The sequence below is a fragment of the Lathyrus oleraceus genome, chromosome 7 (assembly GCF_024323335.1).
Source record: "Lathyrus oleraceus cultivar Zhongwan6 chromosome 7, CAAS_Psat_ZW6_1.0, whole genome shotgun sequence".
Classification (NCBI taxonomy): Eukaryota; Viridiplantae; Streptophyta; class Magnoliopsida; order Fabales; family Fabaceae; genus Lathyrus; species Lathyrus oleraceus.
Genome location: NC_066585.1, coordinates 297,306,633 through 297,323,594, shown reverse-complemented (window position 1 = coordinate 297,323,594; position 16,962 = coordinate 297,306,633). Strand labels below are relative to the sequence as shown.

General features: G+C 32.8%; 1 protein-coding gene across 1 annotated transcript; it reads right to left on the bottom strand.

Moving 5' to 3' along the window:
- Positions 1-11,281: 11,281 nt before the first annotated feature.
- On the bottom strand, positions 11,282-16,340 carry LOC127101028 (serine/threonine-protein kinase Nek5). Its single transcript, XM_051038338.1, has 14 exons — positions 15,790-16,340; positions 15,640-15,706; positions 15,454-15,519; positions 15,237-15,283; positions 15,088-15,133; positions 14,928-15,008; positions 14,794-14,836; positions 14,651-14,700; positions 14,424-14,505; positions 14,294-14,343; positions 14,069-14,142; positions 13,942-13,993; positions 13,241-13,840; positions 11,282-13,126 (listed from the first exon to the last, which is right to left on the bottom strand). Exons 1-14 carry the CDS (start codon positions 15,885-15,887, stop codon positions 11,507-11,509), a joined length of 2,976 nt encoding a protein of 991 aa, XP_050894295.1. The 5' UTR covers positions 15,888-16,340; the 3' UTR covers positions 11,282-11,506.
- Between the last annotated feature and the right edge of the window lie 622 nt (positions 16,341-16,962).

Below are 16,962 nucleotides of genomic sequence, written 5' to 3'. Positions count from 1 at the left end.
GTCGTAGCTAGTCTACTTCTATTATTAAAAAGTCTAAAATCTAAAGTCTACCGAATTTTAGTAACTTTTTTTTGGTGTGTCACTCTCTATCTTATGTTGTATCATTCTTTATCTTATGATGTTATTGATGTTTTATTTGGACAAATGGATCAATGTCAAAGTAGCATGGAAAGAGTCTTAGAGCAAGAGCAATGTAATTGTAAGTGTATTCGACTTCGTGTCTTTGAGATGTACGCTAATTGCGACTATATGTGTTGTATGCATATGAATTTGGGTTGAATTGGGGCTGTTTTTAACTGATTTTGAAATTGTTTTCAAACTGATTTAAAGCTAACTAGTAGTGTATGAGATTGTTTGAAATGTATGTTAATTGAGTCTGTTTATATGTCCTGTATGCATATGAATTGGGGTTGTTTTAAACTGATTATTAAAGTGTAGATAAACAAGTCATTAGATTGGATTAAGTTGTAGGATTTGAATACAATTATTGAAATTATTACTGGTATGCTCATGTTGATGATCATTTTTTATGCCATGAATATGTTGTATACTTAATCCCATTTTTTAATCTCATTTCTCAGTCTGCATATTCTCTATTTTTATAAAGGTTTTATTGATTTCATTAATAAAGGTTTTATTGATTTCATTCCCAGTGTTGTTGATACTCTTCACTAAAATGTTGGTTTATCAATTTTTTATTTATTTAAGATTTAAGAAGTTTTGACATGAGCTTATGTTCAAATCATATGAAAAGTCATTATGAAAATAATAATAATTATCTTCCATTTGTTTTGCAGATCCAATGTCTTACTTTAGAATTCAATAAAATTAAGAGCAATTGATGCATAAATATCAGGTGTTTAATTGTGTTATGTTGATATGTTTGGTGTGATTATCATAATATTCTTGTATGATTTAGTGTTTTATTTATACCTTAATTAAATATAATCATATGACTATATGTTTGTTGATTCTGTTTTAAAATATATGATTCTACAATTTTATGTTTTTGAATGCTTAACTTGTTCTAAATTGTGATGTTCTTTACTGTTATAGATCTCTATTAATTAAACAATAGTATGTTGTTTTTCTCAGTTCTATGGATACTCTGATGGGAATCAATATTAATCTGTATCTCCTATGTGATAGACAATCATTCCTAAACCTCACTTTGATAGAAATTTTATAGCATGTTAGTCTTTTCTATGCCATTTTTTCTTTTTGTAGTAATATTTTGTTATTTAATGTATATGAATGATAACTATTGTTGATTTAATTATAATTAATACTAATTGTATTATTTAATGATATTTATTGTTTGATTTAAACAGGATTATATGATAATATTCTTGTTAATTCTAATTTAAAACATGATTAAATGCTATGTTTTTCTTTTCTGCGTGTCTAAACAAGATTTATTATATGATATGCTTGACTCATTATATTGTTTTTAATTTGTTATATTTTTATCGTTGAATTTTGAAAACATTAGAACAATAATAAAAGTCGAATGTTATTTTAATGTGCAATTTATGTTTGATCTCATTCTCTTTAAATATTTATTTATTTATTATTGTTTCAGATTGAAGAAGAGAGGCAACCTCTAATATCAAATTTGAAGGTCTTCATTCAAAATTGATAAAATTGTTAGCAAGTCAATATTTGACGTTAATTTATATGATTTATTTTTAATTTGTATTGGTTAATTAATGTTGAAAATTTGTATGATTTAAAATGATATGTACATTTTTTTTAGATTTAGGTCAATTTATTAAATTTATAATTTAAATTGTGACAAAAATTAGAAATATGCAATTTAATTGTATGAGTGAGAATATAATTTTTTTTTTACCAAGCAGGGAAAATAAAGTGTATAAGTTGATAAAAAAAAGTGAGATATTCTATAAATCTAATAACCCGAATAAACCGTCCGCAACAACCCGCAACCCGTTTGAACCCAAACCGTAAAAAATCGATGTTAGAATTGGACGAAAATGGGCCTACTTATGTCAACCGCGGTTTGGATTGGGTAACACTTTTGGGCCCGAATCCGTCCAATCCGGCCCATTGTCGACCCCTACTTGCAACAAAGATGGGGTTCACTCGCATCGATGTTAATCTAGATGCTCAGCAAGTGGTACAAGATATTCCTTCTCAATGTAATAAATTGAAATTAGAGAGACAGCTCTCAATAGTTCACAGTGTACTATATTACAAGCGATTTGCGACACAAGTGATAACTTCTACTATTAGTATAAGGTTGCATGAAATTATTTTTATTATTATCATCATCATCTTCCAAAACTCCATTATCAATAGAAAGATAAGCTAGCAGCACCTCTAGAATTATACTGAAACATGGAAGAAAGTTGCATTGTATTATTTTGAACAAACACATGCAACACTTTCACTATTGCTATCTCTATTACACTTTCATGACTCATAAGAAAACTGAAACTCTACAGCATATCTAACACATGGAATTGAAATCCATGACAGAATGAAAGAAACCAAATATACAATTCCTAGAAGAAGAAAAATGAACCCTAAGATTCAAGAAAATACTCAACAACAAGTGGAACAGCCACAGCAGTTACAAGAAGAAAGATCAGCATTCCAAACAACGCGATCCTAACCTTCGTCACCAAATCACTATAAACATCACACGAGGCGTGAATCGAGTTAACAACCGTGCTCGAACCAGAAGAACACATTTCAACTTTCAGTTCTCCACAATGACCTTCAAGCTTGTCTTTCATAACCGGCCACATTGGTTGCTCGTATCTCGCATCAGCACTGAAAAACAAATCCAAATACACAAACCCGCAAGACTTTCCGTGGCTGCGATCATCATTCGCGACGTTCCATTCGTCGACCATCATAGACAGGTTACTGAACTTTGCTTCTTGAGTTGAACCTAATGCGGGTTCGTTGTAAAAAGAACGCGGAAGAGAGAAAACAGAAAGCTTTTCTTGATGATGGAAGAGGGAGACATCAAGAGAGTCATAGTGGATGGTGCTTCCAATGGTGTTGGAATCTTCTGCGAGAAACTTGATGCCCAAGTTGGCTGTGAAGATTTTCTCATTGGTGACATTGAGAACGGTTGAAGTTGCTGAATGGAGTGTGAAAGATGGAGTTAGAGGAATGAAGAATAACGCGATCGAACATGCGAGGACCAAGATCATCCATTCGCCAAGAATTGCAAAGAATGCAGTTGCTGTTTCATAAGCTTGATTCAGAGATGAATCATCAAGATCAATGGTATAAAGAGAGGCTTCTTTGTTATTTTTCATGGTGGAAATTTTTTGGTTAGAATGTAACAGAATTGAAAGATGAAGATGTTGTGAATGGTTTATATAAGCAGAAGAATCGGATTATAGCAGTTAGAAACTACTTAACTAACTTTTTGTTACGTATTCTGTTAAGAGCAATTTGTCAGCTCTCTTTGTATGCAAGAGGTTGTGACCAAAGTGTGTAGTAGCTTTGATGGAAGAGTGGAAAGTGGAACCTATTGACTTTCAAGGCCATGACATGGGGCCAATATTTCAAGGACAAAAGTTATGTTAATTTCTATAACTAAAAGTAGGATCTTTCCAATTTGCTTTGTTGAAAATTATAGTCAACAAAGCATAGGTAGTATCTGATTGCTATTTGAAGAATGATTTCTGTTTTTGTGTGATTAGAAGAAAAACTCTTGCCTTATTTTGCTTGGGTTCATTTAATCATAGCAAATATTTGGTATATAATTATTTTAGGCTTAACATTGAAGCCCAAAGGTATTACATTAATGTTGTTCTAAGATTTTGAAACTATATCACAAAAAGAAATTACCTGACAAAATCGCGGACTAGGTAGATATCTTTAAGACGTTTTGTCGTACTATTACAAAATTGTACAAGGTAGACAATAAACTATGGCATCTCCAAGATAAAACAAATCAGCTCTTAAATGTACAATTACTATTGCACATTAGATAATTGGTTGAAATACATCATCGAATGGTACAACGACCGATCGTATTTGGTATGAATATAAGTCGCAGTATCTAGTATGAATAGCATTCGTATAAAATGCAAAGCAATCACTAGAAAATAAAATAGAAAATTATAGAAGAAGTTGAGAAAAAAGATAGGAGAAAAATTTTGATAAATACAGAAATTTAGAGCGGAGAAAATGAGATGCAAATTCTTCTTTTTATAGAGAAATTCTAAACCCCCAACAAAAAAACGTGCGGAGTGAAACTTAGCAAATTCTTGAAAGTGGTTTGGTCAACAAGGAAAACGTAGGAAGCCTTGGTCAGCAAGGAAATTATGGGAAACAAATGGTTAAGAACGGCATATTTATAAAACTATTTTTTTTTATTTTAGGCACACAAAAAATAATGGAGCACTCAAGTCCAAGCTCAACCAACTGAACTGAGTCGATTCGAGTCGGGTCTGCCAGACGACGGTGGGTGCGAGTGTGATGGTTTAGGTGGTGTGTTATCTCTTTTACAAAATTGTGTACCTCCTTGGTACACACCTCCAACCTACGTTATATAAGCATTACTAAAGTGTGGTATCTCTCTAATGTAGAATTTTAAGGAACTTTTTTCAAATTCATATTTTAACCACCAGCTCCCACTGATGTTTATTTTTTTTCCAATTTCAAGATAATTATTCTTTCCATTTTCCAACCATACCTTCCATTTCCAACAATCCCCCAATTAAATTTAAAAAAGTGTTTCAGAAGTAATATCAAACGTTTTTAAGATTGTGCATAAACAGAGGTGTATACGACTTGAACATTTGCATGACAAGTAGGATTACTATTCAACATAAGTGGCTCATTATCCTGAACTCTATCTCTGACATCAAACCGCAAAACCTTTTCTTTGGGTGTATTATGTAAGTCCATTTTTTAATGTTCACGCACGTCTATCCTAGTTTAGTGAAAGCTCTAAGAATTTTGCCTCGAAATTTCATAGGAACCGACCTAAGTTTCACAATCAAACTGATGAATCTATCAAGAGTACTCTTGTAGTTTTGTACTCCTCTAATATCAAGTATATATTTCATTAAGAGTTTATATCACCTCATCCTCTTATCACTTCAGATTCATGTTTCTCTTATTTATACTAGATTTGATCATCTTGTATTGCTCAGAACTTGTTATTATCCATTGAACGTGATTCTTGTGATCTCCAATATTTTAGATCGGGTTACCATCATAAGCAACACACTTATACATAAGAATAAGTCTCATCATATTGGATGTATTATGGACTTTCATTCTAACTAGTCTTTTCGTCAAAGGATCTGGTAAGTTTTCAACAGTGTGTGCATGGTCCACTCTTACAACTCCTTTAGAGATACACTTTCTTACAATGTTGTGTTTTCTTCTTATTTGATGTCTCTTGTCATTATAATAACGATTCTAAATGTTTGCAATAATTGTTGTACTATCGCAATCAATCAATATAGTTGACATAGGCTTTTCTCACAAAGGCATCTCAGCAACCAATCATCTTAACCAACTTGCTTCTTCACTAGAAATTGCTAATGTATCATTTCAGACTCCATCGTGGACTGAGCCAAGATATTTTTTTCTTTGATTTCCAAGATACAACTCCTTTAGCTATATTTAATATATATCCACTAGTCTCTAGGATAATCATCTGATAAGGATGATCACATATTGAGTTTGTCTAACATTGTAACCAGTGTTCTTAAATATTTTTAAACTAGGATTGTATGATGTGCAAGCTTGCTTACAGTCAAAGTAATTGTATTTCTTTAATATCTTCTCCATATAGTGAGATTGATCCAAAAACATTCCCCTATCTAATCTAGTGATCTTGATTCCAAGAATCACATTGCCTTCTTCGTGGTCTTTTAAACCAAAGTTGTTGCACAATAGTGATTTCTCAGTATTCACAACCTGAATGTTTGTTCGAATATGAGTAATTCGTCTGCATAGAGACATATGATAGTGGAAATATTATTTTCAGATGTGTAATAAACGCATTTGTCACTTTCATTCACTTTGTTCCTATTCGATATTATTAAGTTAACAAAAAATTTATGACATTGCTTTGATGCTTGTTTTAGATCATACAAAGATTTATCTAACGTATAGACCTTGTTTTCTTCCCCATGAATTACAAACCCTTATGGTTGGTCCATATAGACTTAGCTAACTTATGGACTTATTTAACATCCATTTGGTATACTATTAAATTATAAATAACATGAATTGAAATTAGTACCCTAATGAATGTAATTCTAGTGATCTAAGAAAAAGTATCGAGTAAAACTATATTTTCTCTTTACCTAAAATATTTTCCTACAAAGAGAGTCTTGTAATTATCAACTGTCCCATCAGATTTTTTGTTTCTTTTTTTAAAACCCATTTACAAACGATTGGTTTGAAACCAGTAAGAAAATCTTCTAAATGATATATCCTATTAGATTTTAGAGAATTTATCTCATCGCTAACAGCTTCTTGACACAAATATGCATACATAGATGACAAGACTTATTGAATATTTGTTAGTTCTTCTCTATTGTATATGCCGCATAATCAGACTCATAATCTAGAAACTCTTAGTCTTTTACTTCTTCAAATTTTTGTTTATACTTCATCGTTACTTTTGGTGTTTATTATCACAGGAATATGATTTGATTCACTTCCCCTACTATTTATCGATTTGAAAGGAAATTTGTTTTCATAAAATTCACATCTTTTGATTCTATGATCACTTAGGCATTTAGGTCATAAAACATGTATGCCTAAATGTTTACTACATTTTCAATGAATACACATTCATAGACTCTACTAGCAAGTTTAACTCGCTTCAGATCCAGAATCCCAATATAAGTCAGGCATCCTCAAACTAAAAAATAAGATAAGTTTTGTTGTCTTTTCTTCAATATCTCATAAGAAGAGTTATTATTTTTAGGTTTGGGAACTCTAGTCAGGATATAATAAACAGACAATAAAATTTCCATCCTATTTACTGTGGAAATTGGTAAACAACCGCTGGTCCTCCCTAGTCCTTAAAACTAAGGGTTACTTGCAGGATCGACCAGTTGATCCTAGGACATGTGCTAGTGCAGGTGTGGCTTATCCAATTCGACGGAATAACTTTGGGAGGAACGGCTCCTGACAAAGTATTGAACAAGTGCAGGTTTTTTCCACACGAACGGTTTAAACGATGTTATAGCCTATGGGTGACTCGTGACCGATAGCGCTACAACATTCAAAAGACGTACACGACGAACACGTTTTTGATGAACTCTATTATCGTAATAGAATCAGTGTCGACAGCGTAAACGACAACGTAAAGTGATAACTAAAAAGTAAATGAAATTAAAATAAAATGTTCAACGGGAACAATTGAAAAGTAAGGAAGTTGCATTGAAATAAATGTGGTGATTCATGTATATAGCACTCTTAAAACTCTTGCTTCCTCGCGCTGGGAATGAGAAATTTCTTACAAGTGATTTTTAGTACAAGGTGAACACCTTGAGCCCCTCGTAGGGATATTCTATTTATACTAAACTAAAGAAACTGCCTACAGGCTAAAAACTCCTACAAACTAGCAGACGTCGTGTCACACGCTCTGCAAACCGTTCCATACACGTCTTGCAAAACTTCTCCAGACTCTGGCGCTTTTATTCTTCTTGTAACTGCTAGTCATTTTCAAATTTCAAATTTCTCCCGCCCAGATATTCAGGGCGACACTGTCTTCTAAGCATTTGGCATGAAAGAAAATTCTTTAAGTCCCAAGCTTCATTTCAGTCGACGGAATGGCCTGTCGACCAAACACGCTTCTCCTGTCGGCTTCATCCCTTGACTTGTGTTTTCCCACTCTTGCTCATCTCAGGCACACCTTCATCCTTTGATGGGGTGTAACCCCCAAATTCACAAGACCCTATCACCAATTATGCTTTCAGCATGCCTTAGAGATTTATCATGGTAACACACCCACGAATGAGATGCAGCATCAGAATTCAACATAATAGCAACAATTAATTCATTAAGAGTTTTATTTTTTCTTTCTGTTTTATCATTCATTTCAGGTGAATATGATTCAGTAACTTCATGTATGATTTCATGTTGTTTACAAAATTCATTAAATAAAATAGAATCATACTCAGTTCTCCTATCACTACGAAACATCTTAATTTTCTTACTAAATTGATTTTTAATTTCATTCACAAAATTCTTAAACATATCAAGCATTTCACTTTTATTCTTCATTAGATATACAATTGTATAATCAGAGCAATAGTCAATAAAAGTAATGAAATAGCGTTTATCATTTCTAGTTAAAGTTTCATCAATTTTACATATGTCATAATGTATTGTATCTAAACTTTTGAATTCTCTTAGCACTGGTTTATGTGAAGTCTTAGTTATCTTATCTTGAGTGCAAAATTCACATTTTTCTAAGTAATTTACATTTAACTTTGGATTAAGGCTAGATTACTTAAATTAGAAATAAAATTCTTATTAAGATGGCAAAGTCTATCATATCAAACATTAAAATCACACAAAGGGTAAACAGAAAGATATATTTTACTCATTTCAACATTCAACTTAAACATGCCATCAGTGGTGTACCATTTTCCAACAAAAATATCATTCTTAGTGATAGCGTATAAATTTGTATCAATAGATTGACTAAACCATGTGTTATTCAAAAGAAACATAAAAACAATATTATTTTTAATATCATGAGTATGCATGACATCCTTTAAGATTAGAATCTTTTCGGATGTAAACTTCAGTTTTATATCTCCAATATCATCAACATTAGTGGTGTGAGCATTTTCAAATAATATTTTCTTGTCTTCGGCATTCGTGTATGTTTTGAACATTACACGACCATATCAGACATGACAAGAGGCGTACGTGTCTATTCATCAACCATCAAATCCACTAACCATGTTGATTTCAGTGATCTTAGCAATAAATTGCTCATCGGTCAATTTAACATGTACATTAGGGGCAACACCAGATTTAGGTCTGCTCTTATATTTATTAGTCATATGACATGGTTTTCCCAATTGAATCAAGAGAAAATACTAGATTCATTTCTTTTTCAATTCGAAGGCAAGTAATTAGAATCTCGGTTGAAAATTCTTTTTTTTTGTGGCGAAATAATTTTTTGAAATTTGTCTAACCATGGAGGCAGTTTGTCAATAATAACAGTAATTTTTAGTTTTCTATCTAAGTGCATACCTTCAATGATGATCTTGTAAGCAATTTTTTAAAATTTGTGACATTGAGTCTCCATAGACCTTTCATCTACCATGTGATACTTCAGGTAGCGACTAACATCATATTTATTTACTCTAACCTCTTCGGTATCATACTTCTTTTTCAAAGTTTCTCAAACTTATTTTGCATTATCGTGGCTACTATAATAATCATACAAATCATCTATGTGTTCATTCATAATATGATTTTTGCAGAGATAATTATTCTCTTTATATAAGGAGATTTCTTTCCTCAGTTGTAAATTATTTTCTTTAATCTGTGGAGCAGACACAAATTCATTAGAGTTAAATATTCTATCTAAATTCACATATTTTTTACTATTAGTTTGTCCGTTTGATTCAGAAGGAACAACAAGAATGTCATCAGTGAAAACATTGACAACCCTTTTTAAGATTAAGAACAATGGGTTTTTTTGCCAACATTTTAAATGACTTCCATCAAACTTGAACGGTTTGTTAGAAACAGCAGTAGTAGTACTAATAATTTCATGGCAGTTTGAAGCGTCTTAAAATTATTGTTTTACAATTTTGAAAATATATCATTGAAGAAATTAAAGGGTCGAGATGCCGATTAGATCGCTCTTTTTAAGAAGTTTTACAGCACAGTCAAAAATTATGCAAGGCAGACAATAAACCATAACACCTCTAGGATCAAATGACCCAGCTCTTAATGTATGATTACTACGACACAGCAGATAATCGATAAAAATACATCTTTTAATGGGACAAACATCAATCATATATGATTAGTGGTGGCAAAATGCGTTCAATCATATATGATTAGAGGTGGCAAAACGCGTTCAATCCGTCAGACATATCTGTTTTGTCTGCATTTTGCAGTATGGGACAAGATTTTTTCTCACATCGTCTAATATGAATATCAGTCGTATATGACGCAAAACTACCACTAAAAAAAGAATAGAAAAGAAATTATTTATGAATCGGAAACAAGATTGAGTTGAAAGATTTTGGGTAAGTCAGATATTTGAATTGGATATAATGAGGGTGCAAATGAACATACTGGAGTGGAATTGACCAAGAAAGTGGCTTGGTCAGCGAGAAAAGTTTGGAAGGCTTGATCGACAAGAAAAACGTTAAAAGACCAAACGCAAACATTTAAAATATATATATATATATATATATATATATATATATATATATATATATATATATATATATATATATATATATATATATATATATATATATATATATATATATATATATATATATATATATATATAATTAATTTTTTTCATTCCTAATACAAATCACCCAAATTCGAACCTAGCCGAGTCAGCCAAAATTATATAAGCAAAATTGCGTAACCCTCGGAGTACCCCCTTATAGGTCAACCAACATTATATATACACTACTAAAATAGATCAATCAACATTATATAAACGCTCCTAAAATGTGATATCCCTAAGAAATATTTTTGAATTTCCAGTAGCTCTTATTCATGCTTTTGAATTTCCAGTAACTCTTATTTTTCAAGTATGAAACACGAACACCGAAAACACAACCTAATCGATACATCGACATAAATAATAATTTAAAAAATTAATTAATTAAAAATAATCACAAACATCTTGTCGGTGTCGCATATCAACACCAATAAAAACACATATTTTTTCAAAAATATAATTTTTTTCCAATTACTAGTACCAATTTCAAGCCAACTATTCCTTCATTTTCCAACTGTACCTTCTATTTCGAACCATTAACATATACACATGAAAATTAATATTCACTAAAAAAACACAAATAACTTCTTAAAAATACTAATTTGATTCTTAAGAATTTCAAATATTGATCAAAATAGTTTCTGAGGGAGGGTAGAATGTCACTGCAATTATTCCAAAAAGTACTAGCATGACCTACATTTGAGACTTTTAAGGACCAAATAAATACTTACTGATTTTTCAGAAAATAAATAAGTTTCTGTATATTTTCCTGAGGACTAGTTTGGATGTTTACTCTAATATTTATCAACTATTCAAAGGCACATAATGTCCATACAATTAATCATAAGTTGATATTATTAATTCGTATGATCACTATTTACAGCATCATAAAAGTACTGAAAGAATTACAACAATTCAAGAACCAGCAACAAAGCCAAAGTAACATTTTTCTCTTCAAAATTCAAGTGGTGCTTGAATAGAGCTATGAACTATAAAACCAAATTTTAAGCATTCAATTACAAAACAAACTCATCAGGTAAGAATTAAGATACCTTATGATGAACCGCGTCTTCCGTTTTCGTCCGACATCATTCCCTTCAGACTCCTGGCTAACCAAATTGCTGTCTCCCTCGGCGAGACCTTATCTTTGCCAAATGGCTTTAGAACAACTTGAAGTTCCTCCAATCTGTTCTGCTGCAACAAGTCTGCAGACAATTCCAAGAGCTCTTCGAGTGCTTCTGCTCTCTGCTGAAAAGATTTCACGTCGAGTATTTCCTTTGCCAGTGGTGGTTTGTCTTCGGTGGTTGTAGGAGTGTTGCATTTACTATGCTCAGCTGAATCGGATTCTGAAACTAAAGAAACAGTGTTGTTCACTTCTTGTTCCTTTAGGCTAGGATGATCGGAGACACTCGATTTCAAGCTCTCGGCGTCGGAGAAACTTGTGCTCGCATTTCTCATTTCGAACTGGTCGGAAATATTTGATTTCAAGGTAGCGGATTCAGAGGAAGTTGAAGATTTAAGAGTCATAGGAGAGCTTATGTTTCTCATTTCTATGTCGTCTCTCATAGCATTGATAAACTTGCCAACGTCGACATTCTGAACTCCCATTTCCACCGATTCTTTTACCGGTTGATCACTCCCAACACGGTAACTACTATGGCGAATAACATGGATGATATCGTCAAAGGCTGCAGGAAGATGACTAGTATCTGGCCGTTCTTGGCTAGATATTTTAGTAGCAGTAATTACAGGAGCTGTTTCAGTGACCAATGACAGTCGATCCTTCACCGTGAATTTTTCATCACCAGTGACAGTTTCAGGTCTATTATTGAGATTGTTTACCGAACCAAATTCTTCACAAACAGATTTTTCTCCAGAGATTGAGGGTGGATTTTTGAGAGACTTGGTTAAAGCCATTTCCTTAGAAATATCTCGAAGATCTTTGATTTCTTCTACCGCTTCAGTAGATGCGTCAACAGATCTAGTTGTCTGATTTTTCGGAAGACTATCTTCCGAACCAAACATTTTCTTAGAATTCTCAACTGGGAGATCATCAAGAGTTAAATTGGAACTCACTTTTTCATCACTACTAATAGTATTCTTAAAACTCAGGGTTACTTCATTGGAATCCTCGGACATTTCTTCAGCCATCTTACAATGCGAACATGTTGTCGACTGGCTGCTGTCTGGACGTGATTCCACACCTATAATGTTTGTTATATTGTCATGATTGGGAAGTATATGTTCTCGCATGTCAATAAAAGTTGTTGCATCGTCAGCAAGTTCACATCCTTGAATCGAAACCGAAGACGAGGCAGAATTACTACTGTCTGTTTGCAATCCTTTAGAACTTCTTTCAAAAGCCTTATGAGGTTCTCTAGTAATCTGTCTAGAAATACGTGGAACACCGTTAAACATCTGACAGTGGCTCATCTGAGATTCCTGGCCTGAATTACTTGGACCTAGCTTCCCGCTATCATTCGCTGCATTTGGAACATCAACCCCTGCCAGCTTCATTCGTCCTGCAAAAGAAGGTCGTCGAAGTAAGCTCGGGGGAGTTCTTTGCCTTGGCCTAGGAGGAACTCCATCTCCTTCTAGTTGTTTTATCAAACCAGATAGTGGAGTCATATCATGTTTTGATTTAACTTTAGGTGATGGCTCTGTCATTAGTAACTGCCAGTACATAGAACATGTTTAATGATCCAACGATGATAATCGATTGATAGTGTAAAAAAAATTATACTGACAACGCAGACCAATTAAAACCGATTTCAAAAGATAATGTACCTGGAGCTTTGAATGATATGATCCTTGTATTCGCTTTGCGGAATCAAGGGTTGCCTTTACAAGTGGAACAGCCGGTGACTCTAAATTAGGCTTCAAACCAGGAGAAATGAAAGTAGGTTTAGGCAACTTAGACAATACTTCTGTATTTACTTTCTGCGTCGATACTCCAACGGCCTTTACACGACTTCCCCTCATTGGAGAAGTTGCATCTCTACCTCTCCCTTCCTTCAATGCCATCATTATATTTCTGATTGTTTTTGGCTGTTTAGATTCAACATTAGAACATTGTTCATTATGAGAAGATTTTATCGCCTCTTGCTCCGAGCCATCATCATTGATTAATGCAACATCTATCTCAGTGGCTTTGCTATCACTCTTTAGCGTTGTTGTCGTTTCCGTTGCAATGTTTCTCTCAATTGACATTAAACTATCTTTGTCACTACTTGAACCGGTACTGTTCTGACTTTCAGCCATATGTTTTTTGGTATCGTTGACAGAAGAAAGCGGTTTTTCAGGAGAAAAGGCTGTTTGAGGAGCGAAAGACGGACGATATTGATCGACGTAAGGTTGCAAATAAGGATGCTTCAACACCTCAGATGCCTGTTGTGAGAAAATATAGTGAGCTGGCTTAGGGGGAAAAACAAGGATGGTAAACCATTTCCAAATTTGAAAAAGAAATATTGTTCTCTAGAGATGCTTACCGTTGGTCGATGCTCGGGGCTTTTTCTCAACATGCCTTTTATTAGTATTTTCCTGTAAGTAGATTATTCAACAATAAGAAAATAATGAAAAAGTATTGATCATAGCAGAAAGAAGATAGATACTTACAATGAAGGGGAATAACACGGAGGCAAAGGACCGATAGAGGAACGGTTTATCTTGCTTATCAATCCTGCCATATCCTGAAACATAATTACGACGCATTGTTAAACACGCATAAGAAATAATATATTCTGAGATACCTTAACATACATAAAAATCTATGAAACAGTATAGAGAATCACATGATTAGCATACATCACCGATATCGTAAAATTGTCGAAAGAAACTTACAAAAGCTTTAAAGGCTGGGCGATGAGCGGCCATCTCGTATACACAGCAACCTGAACAACAAAATTTCATTTCAGATACGCCAAAAACCAAATCTGCAAGAGTATCAGATGCTTGCTTATAGAATACATACCTAATGACCAAATATCAGATTTGAATCCATACGGAATATCTGCGAGAAGTTCAGGACACATGTAATTCGGAGTTCCTACCACCTGCATAGAAACATTTACAACAGTTACTAATTCCATATCTGGTAACTAAGCATTTATACATAAATGAAATGCACTTGTTAGCCTGTGGTTAAGGAAATATTTGATTTTAAAGAAGAAAGAAGAAAGTTCCGTGTATCATACATACCGAAGAAGCCAAATCATCTGCTTTTAGTGTCTTCGCAAGCCCGAAATCTCCTACACGCCAGAAAAATACAGACGAACTTAGGATGAAAAGTTGAAAACTTAAGTATCTATGTCTGACTTAATAAAAAAAGGTAGATGAATTACCGAGGCGGATATCATGATCCTTGGTAAGAAAGATGTTGGAACACTGTCAGCAGAGTCAACAAATCAGACCTAATATACTTCGAACCGATGACAAGAAATGCAGGCCATATATTTTGCTTCATATAAGTATTTACCTTTAGGTCGCGATGCAAAACATAATTTGAATGAAGGTATTCCACCGCCAAAAGTAATTGAGTGAACCATTTGCAGAGTTTCTGAACAATTTCAATAACTTACATTATGAACCGTTACGTATTTTAAACATTAACTCATGATGTAGCAAAACAAGAATACCTCCTCAGGAAAGTAACCACCATTTAACTTTTTCATTAGTTCAGCCCTGTTACAAGTAAATTTAATAGTATAACAAACTTTGAGAAATTTGGCATACAAAATTTATGAACTTTTTACATGAAACTGCAAGTTCATAAGTTTAGACTCACATGTCTCCACCTTCACAGTATCCGGTGACAATGCAGACATAGCAGCCCTACAACACAAATAGAATGTACTTAGCTGATAAGAAAACAATCATAATCAAGTTGAGAAAGAAAAGAAAAAACCGATAGCACAATTTCAGCGATAACATCGAGGTTTAGAACACACAAAACGAAATTTTTAGCTATCAACATAGAATTAAGAATTAAGAGGGTCACTCACTTTCTCAACCCAAGCCTCTTTGAATTCTACAATGTAAGGGTGCTTGATTCTTGCAATAAGAGCCATCTAGAATTCGCAACAATCAACAAAAGTTAAATCTCTTCCAACACAAGTAAAAGCAGATTCCAAGCATATGAATCAAATCAACAAAAAGGGATACAACACACCAAAAAAAGAAAAAGTCACCTCTTGATGAGCAGATCTTCTGCACCGTTCAGTCTGTCTAGCAAGCCTGATTTTTTTCAACACATATCTACAAACAAACCATGAAAGAGAAAAATCTTAAATCATCAAATTCCACATGAAATTGAAACCCAAAAAAATGATGACTATTACTTCTTTTTCTCAGCCTTGTGATTAACAAGAATAGCAGCACCAAAAGCTCCACGACCGATCTGTTCCATGATCTCATACTGATCCATCTTAGATTCCATTGTTCACACAATTCTCCAAACAAAAAGAAACCCAATTTTAGTAACCAATCTCACACCATTTCCCACTTCTCAAAATCGTTACTTTCCACATCAAATTGCTGAAACAAGCTTCTTCTACATTGCTTCTATGAGAATTTTTCTTACTCTGATATGGTTTTCATTCAACAATGAGCAACCACAATAACATACCCTTGATGATATTTGTGAAGAATCACAATAAAGAAGATTGAAAGTTTCAATCTTTATTGCCAATGAATGCTAAGAACAAAGCAAGACACAGCACAAAAACACAAACACTTTCTCTCTCTTGAATTAAATGAAGAGTTTTTTTAGAGAGAGAGAAGAAGAAGAGGAGGAGGAGGAGGGCTTATGGGTGTGCTTGGTTTTTCGCCGACAGTCACAGCTGGTCTACCAGGTTCAAGGTTTTCAATTTTTTGTTTTCTTTTTCATTTTTTTGTTTTTTTTTTAATTAAAAAAATTAATATTTAAATTTCCAAATTGAACGTTTTTCTTGTTCTTGTTTTCATAATTCAATGTTGGTTTGATGGTGAAAATGAAGTATGAAGAATGTCAACTTCTGGAGAGAAAAAGAAATATTGCTGTCAGATTATCTATTTATTCTTCTATAATAAGTAACATTTTAATTCTCACCAACACTTGTGGATTGAATACTATCTAATGTATGTTTTTTAATCATAAAAAAAAGTAATATGCGAGTAATATTTTGTCTCTTTTATGAATGTATATTTATTTATTAGATTTTATTCTATTTAAATATAATTAATAAGAATATTTGTAATAGATATTTTACTTTACCAATTCTTCAATTAGTGTGTGTTTGAATGAGTGGTCGATAAAATTAATTTTAATCAAAAATTAATTTGATAGAATTAATTTTAATAGAATTAAATTTTATAAATGTTAATAGAATTGAGTTTAATTAAATTTAATTTAGATTTTAATATATTTATGTAAAAATAAATTAAACAATAAATTTTAATATAAAAGTCACTTTTAAATTTAGAAGTTATAAACTTAAGTAGAATCAATACTAAAAACAATATTAATGCAAAAT

Bases quoted from the DNA above. Each gene is read 5' to 3' on its own strand.
- LOC127101028 (XM_051038338.1), bottom strand. From the start codon at position 15,887: ATGGAATCTAAGATGGATCAGTATGAGATCATGGAACAGATCGGTCGT. The intron at 15,707-15,789 runs GTAATAGTCATC...GTTTGTTTGTAG, and splicing joins CACAAGGCTGAGAAAAAGAA to ATATGTGTTGAAAAAAATCA. The intron at 14,701-14,793 runs GTAATTCATCTA...TCTGGCGTGTAG, and splicing joins GGATCATGATATCCGCCTCG to GAGATTTCGGGCTTGCGAAG.